This window comes from Chrysemys picta, chromosome 2 (genome assembly GCF_011386835.1).
Source record: "Chrysemys picta bellii isolate R12L10 chromosome 2, ASM1138683v2, whole genome shotgun sequence".
In the NCBI taxonomy this organism is placed as follows: Eukaryota; Metazoa; Chordata; order Testudines; family Emydidae; genus Chrysemys; species Chrysemys picta.
The window spans coordinates 225,523,819-225,538,893 of NC_088792.1; the positions used below are offsets into that span (position 1 = coordinate 225,523,819).

Below are 15,075 nucleotides of genomic sequence, written 5' to 3' on the forward strand. Positions count from 1 at the left end.
AGATAAAATCAAGATCAACCACTACGAGGGAGAAAGGAGTTAAGAATTCAAGTTACTTGAAGGAGGAAAAGGAGTGGAAAATGGGTGGGAAGAGGGGGTTTGGAAATAACTGGTGCAGGAGAGGAGGAATAGTACAACACCAATGTCTTATTTCCTGGAGGCCTCAGGGTGATGTGTGTCTGAGAAGGAGATACTATAGCCCATTTCGCTATGATATACTGGTCTGCTACAAGTTGAACACTACTGATGACAAAATTGCTGGCTGGTTCAAGAGGAAGCCTAAAGAGAGCACTGTGGTTCATGACAGAATGTGAAGAGTATTGTAAAATTAAGCATATCACATAGAGTTCAAACTGTGAGGGAGGGCCAGCGTGTCCTGCGATCATACAGAGCGGGAGCTGTGCCCAATCTGTTAGTGAGCCTGCATTCCAGATCACACCAGTCCCCTGCTGGAGCCTCCACGTCCAATGATTCTTGTGTTCTCAAAGAAATCCTCAGGTGAATGCCACAGGAGAAAGACAAACATTCTCTTTTCCCTCTCTACTTCACATCTTCAAGCTACCTGGAATCCTTCAAATCTTGGTGAAAGCCCCAAGTTTTAAAGTTGCCACCCTGTTATCTGAGCCAATTGAGTCTCACAGCACTAAAGCCTCTGTCCTAGTAAAGCAAAGGAAGTTAGTTTTAAATAGGGACAAAAGGCAGCTGAGTCTGGTCCATGATCGACCCTCTTCAAACTCAAGAAGAGAAGAAAGCAAAAATTCTCTTCTCTCCCTGAGGTGAATCCCCAGAAAAAGGGATAACTATCAGACTCCCAGTTGGAAAAATTCAGACCACGATCCCTAGGAAAGACTATTCCTTCAGGAATCATTCAAACCTGTGCTATAGGCTGAAAAAGTAGTCCTCTAAACTGAGACTTCATTATTTTTCTAAGAGCTTCATAATATGAGCTGCTTGTCCTCTTATATGTGGATGGAAAACCTCAGACTAGCTGTGTGGGAATTCCTAAGTAAAGGCAGGAGATTTAATAGACCAGCCACGATGTTTTTAAAATCCTTATGGTCCCTGTACTAGACAGCACAGTCTCTTGTCTTGCTAAGGAGACTATTATCCTGTTGGTAGGGTATTTCTCCCCTTAGGATCCTGCCTGAAAGATGTCACCTTATGAAGGAATTTCAAGACCTTTGCATATCTGTATGCACAGTCTTTTTCTCTAGAGGAGATCTGTTCGGGAGAGTGATTTGAGGGAGAGTTTACCAAACTCATAGACTCATAGACTTTAAGGTCAGAAGGGACCATTATGATCATCTAGTCTGACCTCCTGCACACCGCAGGCCACAGAATCTCACCCACCCACTCCTGTAACAAACCCCTGACCTATGTCTGAGCTATTGAAGTCCTCAACTTGTGGTTTAAAAACTTCAAGGTGCAGAGAATCCTCCATGCTGCAGAGGAAAGCGAAAAAAACCCAAATCTGCCCTGGAGGAAAATTCCTTCCCGACCTCAAATATGGTGATCAGCTAAACTCTGAACATGTGGGCAAGACTCACCAGCCAGACACCCAGGAAAGAATTCTCTATAGTAACTCAGATCCCACCCCATCTAACATCCCATCACAGGCCATTGGGCATATTTACCGCTAATAGTCAAAGATCAATTCATTGACAAAATTAGGCTATCCCATCATACCATCCCTTCCATAAACTTACCAAGCTTAGTTTTGAAGCCAGATATGTCTCTTTGCCTCCACTGCTCCCCTTGGAGGGCTATTCCAGAACTTCATTCCTCTGATGGTTAGAAACCTTTGTCTAATTTCAAGTCTAAACTTCCTGATGGCCAGGTTATATCCATGTGTTCTTGTGTCCACATTGGTACTGAGCTTAAATAATTCCTCTTCCTCCCTAGTATTGATCCCTCTGATGTATTTATAGAGAGCAATCATATCTCCCCTCCCTCAGCCTTCTTTTGGTTAGGCTAAACAAGCCAAGCTCTTTGAGTCTCCTTTCATAAGACAGGTTTTCCATTCCTCAGATCATCCTAGTAGCCCTTCTCTGTACCTGTTCCAGTTTGAATTCATCCTTCTTAAACCTGGGAGACCAGAACTGCACACAGTTTTCCAGATGTGGTCTCACCAGTGCCTTATATAACGGTGCTAACACCTCCATATCTGTACTGGAAATACCTCGCCTGATGCATCCCAAGACCACATTAGCTTTTTTCACAGTCATATCACATTGGCGGCTCATAGTCATCCTGTGATCAACCAATACTCCGAGGTCCTTCTCCTCTTCTGTTACTTCCAAATGATGGTCCCCAGTTTATAACAAAAAATCTTGTTATTAATCCCTAAATGCATGACCTTGCACTTTTCACTATTAAATTTCATCCTATTACTATTACTCCAGTTTGCAAGGTCATCTAAAGCTTCCTGTAGGATATCCCGGTCCCTCTCTGTATTGGCAATACCTCCCAGCTTCATGTCATCCACAAACAAAGCTTTTAAGTAAACTAAAAAATCCTGAAGCTTTTTTTGTGGTGGATGTATTGAAGTTTTGCAGGAGATTAATTGCCAGTCATGTAGTAGCAAGATGCCAGCTCTAGCTAGTCCTTGGATGGGCCATGCACAAAATAATCAAATCCTGGACTTTGTAAAAATTGCCAGAGGACAGCTTTTAATTAAAGTTGTAGAGAAGGATATCCCAAACATTCAGTGAAGATACTTTTGTCAGTTCCAAAGTATACCAAAAGGAAATTCAAATCCATTCATAGGTCTCATTTCTGCAAGTTGTTTCACACATTCAGAACTTCATTAAGTCAGTGCATCTCTTCCTGGATGGAAACAATTTGCAGGATTAGGTCCTTAGATAACATAATTATTTTCTTCCCTACCAACCAGAAGCAGTGCATGAAGGACTCAGGATAGGATAAGGTAATTGGCAGTTAATCACAAGCATTCACAGCCCGCTGTGGATTTTCCAACACCAAACTGGTTAGCTACTGATCAGGTTCCAGATGTCAATAGTCAGATGCTTCTTCGTGTGGGGGCGGGGAACTCTCGTGTTGGTAGTCTGGCACTGCAGCCTGTTGTGAGCTTGACAGACTTTCAGCAAAGTGGTCTTCCTGAAGTTGTTGGGTTTAGTGTGTGGGTGTTGGTGACCTGTGATATACAGGAGGTCATAGAATCATAGAATATCAGAGTTGGAAGGGACCTCAAGAGGTCATCTAGTCCAACCCCCTGCTCAAAGCAGGACCAATTCCCAGCTAAATCATCCCAGCCAGGGATTTGTCAAGCCGGGCCTTAAAAACCTCCAAGGAAGGAGACTCCACCACCTCCCTAGGTAACGCATTCCAGTGTTTCACCACCCTCCTAGTGAAATAGTTTTTCCTGATATCCAACCTGGACCTCCCCCACTGCAACTTGAGACCATTGCTCCTTGTTCTGTCGTCTGCCACCACTGAGAACAGCCGAGCTCCATCCTCTTTGGAACCCCCCTTCAGGTAGTTGAAGGCTGCTATCAAATCCCCCCTCAGTCTTCTCTTCTGGAGACTAAACAATCCCAGTTCCCTCAGCCTCTCCTCATAAGTCATGTGCTCCAGACCCCTAATCATTTTTGTTGCCCTCCGCTGGACTCTTTCCAATTTTTCCACATCCTCCTTGTAGTGTGGGGACCAAAACTGGACACAGTATTCCAGATGAGGCCTCACCAATGTCGAATAAAGGGGAACGATCACGTTCCTCGATCTGCTGGCAATGCCCCTACTTATACAGCCCAAAATGCCGTTAGCCTTCTTGGCAACAAGAGCACACTGTTGACTCATATCCAGCTTCTCGTCCACTGTGACCCCTAGGTCCTTTTCTGCAGAACTGCTACTTAGCCATTCGGTCCCTAGTCTGTAGCAGTGCATGGGATTCTTCTGTCCTAAGTGCAGGACTCTGTACTTGTCCTTGTTGAACCTCATCAGGTTTTTTTGGCCCAATCCTCTAATTTGTCTAGGTCTCTCTGTATCCGATCCCTATCCTCTAGTGTATCTACCACGCCTCCTAGTTTAGTGTCATCTGCAAACTTGCTGAGAGTGCAGTCCACACCATCCTCCAGATCATTAATAAAGATATTAAACAAAACCGGCCCCAGGACCGACCCTTGGGGCACTCCGCTTGAAACCGGCTGCCAACTAGACATGGAGCCATTGATCACTACCCGTTGAGCCCGACGATCTAGCCAGCTTTCTATCCACCTTACAGTCCATTCATCCAGCCCATACTTCTTTAACTTGGCGGCAAGAATACTGTGGGACACCGTATCAAAGATCCAGTGGTTCCTCAGGCCTTAAACTCTATGACTCTAAGTTTTGCAACCTCTGCTGGTCATCTCGGGTCTGCATCACTATCTTATCCTACCAATCAGAGCTGATCAGATGGGCCCAAGAGTGGCACTCCATTGAGTGCCGCTACTCAAGGAAACTCTCCTCTTCCTTCTCTAAGGGTAGCTGTATGAAATCATGCTAATTATGATCAGGATCATCCTGGTTGCATTGTTTCCTCCATGCTTCTTGGCAGCTCTTTGAAAATTATTCTGGCTAGCGAGAACACAAATGAGCTATGGAATACAGTAGATAGTATCATGGGACACGGACCTTGAGTCCCACAGTTTCACTTGGTGCTAGCAGGCATCCCATAATCCACTGCAAAAATTACCCAACTACATAAAGCCTAGTAGTGGCATTTGGCACTATGGAATACCCACTCATATTGCAAGCCTTTAAAGCAATACTGTGCTGCAGTGTGCAGACACAACGTTTTGCAAGCGAAGTAGCTTAAACCAGTATATGATCAGCGATGTGGACTCTCAATATCAGATTATATTGGTGCAACTTTTTCATATAGATGAGGGCTAACTTTGCTTATTTGCACTCGTGATACCAGTGTGTTTTTCTCAATGTTCTTCCCACTAGCAGAGACTGGGGTGAAAATTGTTCACTTTTAAAAAAATGTCCATAAATAACTACAAGGAAATAGGACCTTTCCTCCATTACTAAAAACTATGTAGCAGAGCAGAATTGTGTCCTCCTATCCCCAGCATCCAAGGATGCTAGCTAGACAATATGTCCAGCATATAAATCATACTACTGCCAGAGAGGCTGTTCCCTTCCATGAGATATTATCAGGAATTTGTTCCTATTACATGTGTGAGATCCATACAAATTGGGGAAATTTGTGGGATTGAAATTTCAGCCTTGATTGTCTAGGATAGGATAGGATTTGAACCATAGAAAGATGCGACTCTGCAGAGCTTACTAAATAGAAATACTATTTCACTACCTACAGAAGGAGATTATTGCAGTCAACATCAGCCAGTTGGATTCAGTTGCTCATTGGAGGCATAGTTCAGTTTAAGGCACTTGGAATGCAGCCATTTCATGCTTGAATTCCTTCAGAACTCTTGGATGAAAACTGTCTGGTTCTGGTGACTTACTATTCTTTAATTTATCAGTTTGTTCCCAAACGTCTTTTATTGACTCAGTCTGGAACAGTTCCTCAGGTTTGTCATCTAAAAAGAATGGCTCACGTGTGGGGAATCTCCCTCACATCCTCTGCAAGTGAAGACTAATGCCGAGAATTCTTCATTTCCTTCCCTGCAATCTCCATGTCTTCCTTGAGTTGTCTGCCTTCATGTGATGTGATTGAATGGGACTCTTTTTGGACTTTCTCTTCAGTTTCTACGTGTACTTTATCAACTTGTATCCTCTTCTCTTTATGAGGTACAGAGTAATATTAATAAATTATCTTCTAAGGGATGTAAAATTAATAAATCCTCCCCTACGGGATGTGTCTGTCTGAATCATGTTCTATATGCATCTATCAGCTTTCCCCCAGTGCTAAGTTTTAAAAACTCCTCTACAACCTTTTTAATTTTACATGCCAGAAATCTGGTTCCATTTTGGCTTAGTTGGAACCCATCCTTCCTGTATAGGCTCCTCCTTTTCCAAAAGATTCCCCTGTTCCTAATAAACCCAAATCCCTCTTCTGAACCCCCATAATCTTATCCACACATTTTGATCCTGCAGTTCTGCTTCTCTGACAGGCGCTGTCATGAAACTGAAAGCATTTTAAAGAAAGTTACCATGGTGATCCTCTACTTTAATCTCTTACCTAGTAGCCTAAATTTGGCCTCCAGGACCTCTCTCCTATCTTTCCTTATGTTGTTGGTACCTACAAGTACCATGAACACTAGCTTCTCTCCAGCACTGCACATAAGTCTATCTAGATATCTCAAGAGAGCCACAATCTTTTCACCCTGGAGTCAATTCAACTATGTGGTTCTTCACAAAACTATCTATATTTCTAATAATTGAATCCCCTATTACTCTGTTGATTCCCAATATCAGGGATTCCCCCTTGGAGTAGTATCCTCAGTGGGAGAGGATACCATGTCTTCATCTGGCAGGAGAGTCACAGCTACGGGATCATTTCCCTCCACTCCAGCTTGATGTTCTCCTTCCCGGAGACTTTCATCCTCCTCAGAAGTACAGAGCCTGTCAGACCAGGGGTGGGATCACTCTACTGTGTCCCGGAAAATCTCATTTGTGTACCTCTCTGTCTCCCTTGGGTCCTCCTTGAAGGTACAGAGATTATTTTTGCAGAGGAAAAGATATCAGAGCTGGCACCGGGGATATCCTATCCTTGCAGTGGAAAAAGTCTCTCTGTTGTACATTTTGTTCTAGAATTGACTGAGAATGGCTTCTCACTAGCTTAGAAAGCCAAAGATGGAAACAGCAACTGGAGAAACACTTAGTACTTCCTTAAAGATCAAAGATGGTTCCTAGGGACAGTCTGGCATCTGAACTCTTGGGCTTTGTCTCTGTGTGGCTTCCCATTCAAATATCCTATTACTTGTACATTATTCTGATAAAGTGGTATCAGTCTTATGACATCTGTGGTCCAAGACAAATAGAAAAATATGGCAAGAATTATGGTACAGAAGTGCAGAGAGAGAGAGTAGTAAACTTGTACTTACCACATGTGCTGATTATCTTATATCATTTAGTTCAACAAAATTGACAGGCCATCTCCTCTTCCTGTTTTATCTTGCCATTAAGCCATTACACTTAGTTTGTGACAGCCTATTTATTTTCATGGCAAGTGACTGATATCATTAATAGAATTACTACCATGTCAGTCTTCGTTATTGTTTGACAGTTATATTAATGAGGGATATTGGCCCATTAGAGAGATTCAGTATAAGCTGTACGTAAAGGGATAGCAACCACAAGGGAGTGAACAGGATTTGTTCACTTTGGCTTTCATTATGAAAGGTAGCATATAATGAAAGTGACTTGGAAAATGTTGACTCCCCTTAACAAAACTTTCCTTATTTTTTTATTTTAGAAGTCAGAATACAAGGTAATTTTAAGTTTAACGTATTAGATCACATTCCTCTTGACAAGGTTGCTATTATGCCATTGCAGGCAGGTCTTCCAAACACAGACAGTAATTTAAATTTCACTGTCTGGACAGACCGTACAAGTTGTCTTTCCATAAAGTCCTTAGTCATGCTCACACAAGAGCTCTTTAAGTTCAGAATTAAAACTTTTTCTAAGTAATATCAAAAAGATTCTATAATAGGAACAGATGGTTTAAAGTGACTGATTAGTTTTTTTTTAAAAACACAGGGTATCTTTTTGGGGATTCAGAGGTCAGCAGGATATATGGTATGTGTTCAAGGTATATGGTTGTTAGATGCCCTCCATACTTTATATAATGCAGTCAGGCAAAGTGAGAATTGTTATTTGCTTCTATTTCTCTGGTGAATCATTGAGTTACACTAGAGACTAACAAATTTATTAGAGCATAAGCTTTCGTGGACTACAGCCCACTTCTTCGGATCCGAAGAAGTGGGCTGTAGTCCACGAAAGCTTATGCTCTAATAAATTTGTTAGTCTCTAAGGTGCCACAAGTACTCCTGTTCTTCTTTTTGCGGATACAGACTAACACAGCTGCTACTCTGAAACCTGAGTTACACTAGTTATCTAAAATATTGGACATCTCTACTTGCATTTTCCACTGTGCTGCTTCCTTGTCCCTCGCTCTCTTTCCATTCTGTCTCAGGTAGTAGCAACATGCAGTTATGTTAATGTAACAAAACCAGACGAGTTCTTCCTGGTACCTTTGCAGGCCATTCTAATGGAGTTTCTTTCTTCTGGTGACCAGTTCCTGGGGAATCTGGAATTTAAATCTTCTAACTCCTTTCATGGTGTCTTTCACCAAACACTACTGAACCCCCAACACAGTGGCAAGTAGGCTGAATAAATACATTCTGAATTGAAGGTCACTTGGCCATTTGAAAGAACTAGGTGTAAGGGCACCAGTTAGGTTCAGATACTTGAAATCACCTTTCTCTTTGCTGCTGCCTCAAACCAATCTGAGAAACACCCTTCTTCCCACTCCTATTCACTTTAGCTGCCATCCCAGTGCTCTCCCTTACACCAGCTATTCACCAGCTCCTGTAGTTTGTTGTATTTGCTATCCAGTGGTTACTAAAGGAGGATAATCAGGAATTTAGGAGTTCAGAAAGGGTCCATCACGTATCTAAGAAATGTGCATTATGGGAGTGTAAGTGTAATGCCAAGGGAAAATTGAATGGGAGCATAAAATGGAAACTAATCATTTAGGAGCCTGTTCTAGCTTATGGATAAGATAAGACAATTCCAAACCATGGCCTTGATTACCTTTTGTATCTCATTGAGAAGCTACACCATACTACAGACTGTAATGATAATCACAGGTCGAGATGTCTGCCTTTTTAACTCATTGGTGAATTGAGCCACAGACTGTGTAAGCATTCAGACAAGAAATCAATACTATTTTTCCATCTGGTTGCCTTGAAGACTACGTAAATTAAATCTACTTATCCGTAAAAAGTATGTCCACACTGCTAGAAATATAGTTAGTAAGTACAAGTTGCCACTTGAACTCTTGTGGGAAAGAGACCTGCCTGGATAATTATTTTTAAAGCAGTTATGGTTAAGATCCCCAGAGATCTAAAACAGTAGTGTACAAATATACATTCAGCAGCGACATTGTGAAGGCAGATCCCAGAAAGTTTTAAAGCCTTACCCCCAGCAAAATTCTAGAACTTCTGTGGTGGGCCAGGAGATTCTGCCACCTGCAAGGCCTGCTTTTTGTTCATAGGCTCCTCAGCACCCTAAATACCTTTTGTCATTTATTAGGACTGTGCACGCTGCACCATTTCCTCCCTTTACAAAAAATGAAAAAAGAGAACATGCCTCTCTAAATGTGATAATGTTCCCTCTCCACCACCTCCTCCTACCCCCCATTTCTCTTTTCCTGCCTTGTCTTGAACTATCTCAGTGACTTGGGATTGATGGTCCTTTTTTTGAGGGAATCAATGAGCAAGTTTCATCAAGTACCAAGTTAGGCTTCAGCTGCAACCAAGACTAGAAGGGACACCATAAAACAGGACAAGACACAAGATACTGTAGAAAACCAAGGCTCAGATCCAGAAAAGGACTTAGGCTGCTTTAGGTGCTTAACTCCAACATTTGGGTACCACTGAGATCCTCAAAACCCCAGCTCAGCTTCTGCAGGTTCTCAAGTCCCTCAGTACCTACATTTCTGCCATTAAATTCCCCAGTCCTGACAGCTGATGTTTATCCCATGCCTACGCCCCCGTGGGATCCTCAAACTAGGTATTCCTCCACTTGTTAAGTGTTGGGGCCCAATCTGTTAAGTGTTCTCAGAGCACACCTAAAGCGACACAGAATGGCCAGGGCAAAGGCTGCCCTTATAATCTCTACCCTACTAGTTAGGGCATGTGAGCGACCCTGGAGGAATTCTCCCCTCTGTTGGATGTGCAGAAGAGATTTGAAGTTGGATATCCCATCTCTTAGGAGAATTCCTTAACTGCTAATGAGCTATGGCGTATTCTGGGGGAGTTCTTTCTCAGTCTATTCTGTTGAAGCTGTTTCACTGTGAATAAATAATTAAATATGTATTGGGCCAGAGTGAGTGAGAATAACTCTTATTGTGCAGTGGTTAAGGCACTCTCCAAAGAGGGGGAGTTGAGGTGTGCACCAATGTTTCTTGCAAGAAATAGCTTAGGAGCAGAACTCCAGTAGAGAGTTCACGGTTGTGAATCCTAAGTAGCAATAGGCACCTCCATCCAGCCTGGACGTAGGCACCTCAGTACCTGAGGGGGAAGGGTTTAGGCCACACGCCTCTCCTCAGCATCTGCTATTGGCTAGCTTAGGTGACTCCCTGCTCAGTGTGTTGGCTTTTGTGGAGCCTATCCTTAGGAGCCAATCTCTCCCATCCATTGTATGGGAAGCCTGGGCACCCAACTCATGGCTGTAGATTCCACTGGATTGTTAGGCACTGCAACTCTGTATGTAGCAATACCGAAGTCTCTGTGGATTTAGCCCTCGGATGTTGGAATGGCATAAGGCCCATCTCCTTACCCACCAACTCCTCAACTTTAACACAATAAGAGTTATTCTCACTCACTCTGGCCCAATACATATTTAATTATTTATTCACAGTGAAACAGCTTCAACAGAATAGACTGAGGCCTGGTCTACACTACGACTTTAATTCGGATTTATCAGCTTTAATTCGAATTAACCCTGTAACCGTCCACACAACGACGCTAGTTAATTCGATGTAAAGGGCCCTTTAAATCGATTTCTGTACTCCACCCCAACGAGCGGAGTAGTGCCAAAATCGATTTTAACAATTCGAATTAGGGTTAGTGTGGCCGCAATTCGATGGTATTGGCCTCCGGGAGCTATCCCACAGTGCATCATTGTGACCGCTCTGGACAGCAATCTGAACTCGGATGCACTGGCCAGGTAGACAGGAAAAGCCCCGCGAACATTTGAATTTCATTTCCTGTTTGCACAGCGTGGAGAGCACAGGTGACCACAGATACCTCATCAGCACAGGTAACCATGCAGGCTGATAATCGAAAAAGAGCACCAGCATGGACCGTGAGGGAGGTACTGGATCTGATCACTGTATGGGGAGAGGATTCAGTGCTTGCAGAACTTCGTTCTAAAAGACGAAATGCAAAAATTTTTGAAAAAATCTCCAAGGGCATGATGGAGAGAGGCCACAATAGGGACTCAGATCAGTGCCGCGTGAAAGTCAAGGAGCTCAGACAAGCCTATCAGAAAACAAAGGAGGCAAACGGTCGCTCTGGGTCAGAGCCGCGGACATGCCGCTTCTACGCCGAGCTGCATGCAATTCTAGGGGGGGCTGCCACCACTAACCCACCTGTGTTCGTGGATTCTGGGTCGGGGATAGTCTCGACGCCTGAGGATTCTGCCGATGGGGTAGAGGAGGAGGAGGAGGAGGATGAGCTTGCAGAGAGCACACAGCACTCCATTCTCCCCAACAGCCAGGATCTTTTTATCACCCCGACTGAAGTACCCTCCCAAGCCTCCCAAGCCTCCCAAGCCAGTACCCAAGACTCTGACCCCATGGAAGGCACCTCAGGTGAGTTTACCTTTTAAAATATAAAACTTGTTTTAAAAGCAAACGGTTTTTAATGATTACTTTGCCTGACTTTGCATTCGCGGTCAGTTCAGCTACTGGAAAAGTCTGTAGCTACTGGAAAAGTCTGTTAACGTGTCTGGGGATGGAGCGGAAATCCTCCAGGGACATCTCAATGAAGCTCTCCTGGAGGTACTCCGAAAGCCTTGCCAGAAGGTTTCTGGGCAGTGCATCTTTATTCCCTCCTCCATGGTAGGACACTTGACCACGCCATGCTTGCAGCAAGTAATCTGGTATCATTGCCTGACAAAGCCTGGCAGCGTATGGTCCCGGTGTTTGCTGGCATTCAAGCAACATCCGTTCTTTATCTTGTTGTGTAATCCTCAGGAGAGTGATATCACTCCTGGTAACCTGGTTGAAATACGGGAACTTAATTAAGGGGACAGAGGTGGCCATTCCTACTGGGCTGTTTGCCTGTGGCGGAAAATAAATCCTTCCCTGCAGTTAGCCAAGCGCAGATGGGAAATTGGCCCTCAGTTTTTCGCGTTTGGCTAGCAGGGATCTTCCCTGATACCAGCCACGCGGTGGGGGGAGGGGTACTGTGATCATCCCAGAGAATTCATGGCGGGGGGGGGGGCGGCAGTGGGGGGGGGGTTAGTTTGGTGCGTGTAGGGATCTTCCCTGATACCAGCCACGCGGTGGGGGGAGGGGTACCGTGATCACCCCAGAGAATTCATGGCGAGGGGGGGGGGGCGGCGGTGGGGGGGGGTTAGTTTGGTGCCTGTAGGGATCTTCCCTGATACCAGCCACGCGGTGGGGGGGAGGGGTACCGTGGTTAGTTTGTTTTCTGGTGCTGCTGAATGTTAACAGAAAAACCGCAGCACTCTACTTGCCCGAAGGGGCCCAGACAAGCCCCCCCACACTGCCCCCCCCCCAACTGGCTGAGATTGGCCAGGCTTCTGCAGCACTCTACAAGCTATGCTTGGTATGTGGGAAAGTAGGGCGCAGAAGCTGTAAGAGAATGGCTTACCATGGCCGCATGCAAGCAGAATTCTGTTGCCCAGACCTGTGATCTCTAGCAGCAAAGCCACAGGCACTCAGCATTAAGAGGCAAAATGCGACCTTGCACAGAAATCACATGTGCTATGTAATGTGAACAGTGTTGGTCACCGTGAAAGAGTATAAGCATTGTTCTGCAAAATGTAGCTTTTAAAACAATTCTCTCTTTTTTCCCCTCCCTACAGCAGCTGCAAATTCCTCAAGCCTCCCTCCTCCATCCCGAAGGTTATCACAGATAAGGTGTCGTAAGAAGAAGACGCGAGAAGAGATGTTTTCGGAAATTATGGAATCCAGCAGAAGTGACAGAGCTCATCTGAATGAGTGGAAGGAAACAGTTTCAAAGTATAGGAAAGAAGTCAGTGAACGTGAGGACATGAGGGACCAACGTGAGGACATGAGGGACCAACGTGAGGAGAGGAGAGACCAACGTGAGGAGAGGAGAGACGCTCGAGATGAGAGGTGGCGTCAGGAAGACCAGAGGATGAAGGAAGCAACGCTGGGGCTGCTCCAGCGTCTGGTGGAGGTTCAGGAACGGCTGCTGGAAAACAGACTGCCGCTTCAGCCCCTGTTCCACCCTCCCCCCTCCCCATGTTCCGTATCCTCCTCACCCAGACGTGTAAGAACGCGGGGGGGGAGGCTCCGTACACCTTCCCATTCCACCCCAGTAGACAGCCCAAGCAAAAGGCTGTCATTTTTTTAACCTTTTCTTTGTGGCTTTTTCCTTCCCAGTAATCCTCCTCCCAAATACCACCCGGGTTCCCTCCCTCTTTTTCTAATCTATTAATAAAGAATAAATGATTTTTAAATGATAGTGACTTTATTTGGTTTGAAAGAAAGCTGGGGGAAGGGGCAGGGTGGGTTCCTTACAGAAAATCAGTCAGTAAAGGGGGAGGGTTTTCATGAAGGAGAAACAAACAGATATTTCACACTGTAGCCTGGCCAGCCATGAAACTGGTTTTTAAAGCTTCTCTGATGCACACCGCTTCATGGTGTGCTCTTCTAATCGCCCTGGTGTCTGGCTGCGCGTAATCAGCAGCCAGGCGATTAGCCTCAGCCTCCCACCCCACCATAAAGGTCTCCCCCTTACTTTCACAGAGATTGTGGAGCACACAGCAAGCAGAAATAACAATGGGGAGATTTCTTTGGCTGAGGTCAGAGCGAGTCAATAATGAACGCCAGCGACCTTTTAAACGGCCAAATGCACATTCTACCACCATTCTGCACTTGCTTAGCCTGTAGTTAAACAGCTCCTGACTCCTGTCCAGGCTGCCTGTGTATGGCTTCATGAGCCATGGCATTAAGGGGTAGGCTGGGTCCCCAAGAATAACTATGGGCATTTCAACATCCCCAACGGTTATTTTCTGGTCCGGAAAGTAAGTCCCTTGCTGCAGCCCTTTAAACAGAGTTGTGTTCCTGAAGACGCGAGCGTCATGAACCCTTCCCGCCCAGCCCGCATTGATGTTGGTGAAACGTCCCTTGTGATCCACAAGTGCTTGCAGCACCATTGAAAAGTACCCCTTGCGGTTTATGTACTCGGTGGCTTGGTGCTCCGGTGCCAAGATAGGGATATGGGTTCCGTCTATCGCCCCACCACAGTTAGGGAATCCCATTGCAGCAAAACCATCCACTATAGCCTGCACATTTCCCAGAGTCACAAACTTTCATAGCAGCACCTGAGTGATTGCTTTGGCTACTTGCATCACAGCAGCCCCCACAGTAGATTTTCCCACTCCAAATTGATTCCCGACTGACCGGTAGCTGTCTGGCGTTGCAAGCTTCCACAGGGCTGTCGCCACGCGCTTCTCAACTGTGAGGGCTGCTCTCATCTTGGTATTCTGGCGTTTCAAGGCAGGGGACAGCAAGTCACAAAGTTCCATGAAAGTGCCCTTACGCATGCGAAAGTTCCGCAGCCACTGGGAATCGTCCCAGACCTGCAACACTATGCGGTCCCACCAGTCTGTGCTTGTTTCCCTTGCCCAGAATCGGCGTTCCATGTTTAGAATCTGCCCCATTAACAACATGATCTCCAAAGCACCGGGGCCTGTGGTTTCACTGAATTCTGTATCCGTGTCCGTGTCCATGTCCTCATCATGCTTGTCGCTGCGCTGCCGCTGCCGCTGCCTCCTCTCCTCGTTTTTCTGGTCCTGGCTGAGCATAAACTCCACGAGAACGCGCGAGGTGTTTACAATATTCATGAGTGCTGTCTTGAGCTCAGCGGGCTCCATGCTTGCCGTGGTATGGAGTCTGCAGTGTTCACCCACCCAGGAAAAAAGGCGCGAAAATGGTTGTCTGCCGTCCGTTGCTTTCATGCAGGGAGGGAGGGAGGAAGTGAGGCTGTACCCAGAACCACCTGCGACGATGTTTTTTGTCCCATCAGGCACTGGGATCTTAACCCACAATCCCAATGGGCGCGGGAGACTGCAGGAACTATGGGATAGCTATGGAATTGCTACCCACAGTGCAACGGTGCAGAAATCGACGCTAGCCCCAGTACTTGGACGCACACCACC

At 45.4% G+C, this 15,075-nt stretch overlaps 2 protein-coding genes across 8 annotated transcripts in view; both read left to right on the top strand.

Moving 5' to 3' along the window:
- The window catches only part of FAM110B (family with sequence similarity 110 member B), a 182,502-nt gene that overhangs the window by 69,816 nt on the left and 97,611 nt on the right, over positions 1-15,075 (top strand). The window lies entirely within an intron of this gene.
- LOC135981724 (myb/SANT-like DNA-binding domain-containing protein 2) lies at positions 7,968-13,371 on the top strand. Its single transcript, XM_065585594.1, has 2 exons — positions 7,968-11,509; positions 12,751-13,371. The coding sequence occupies exons 1-2, from the start codon at positions 10,963-10,965 to the stop codon at positions 13,263-13,265; spliced, it is 1,062 nt and encodes a 353-aa protein (XP_065441666.1). The 5' UTR covers positions 7,968-10,962; the 3' UTR covers positions 13,266-13,371.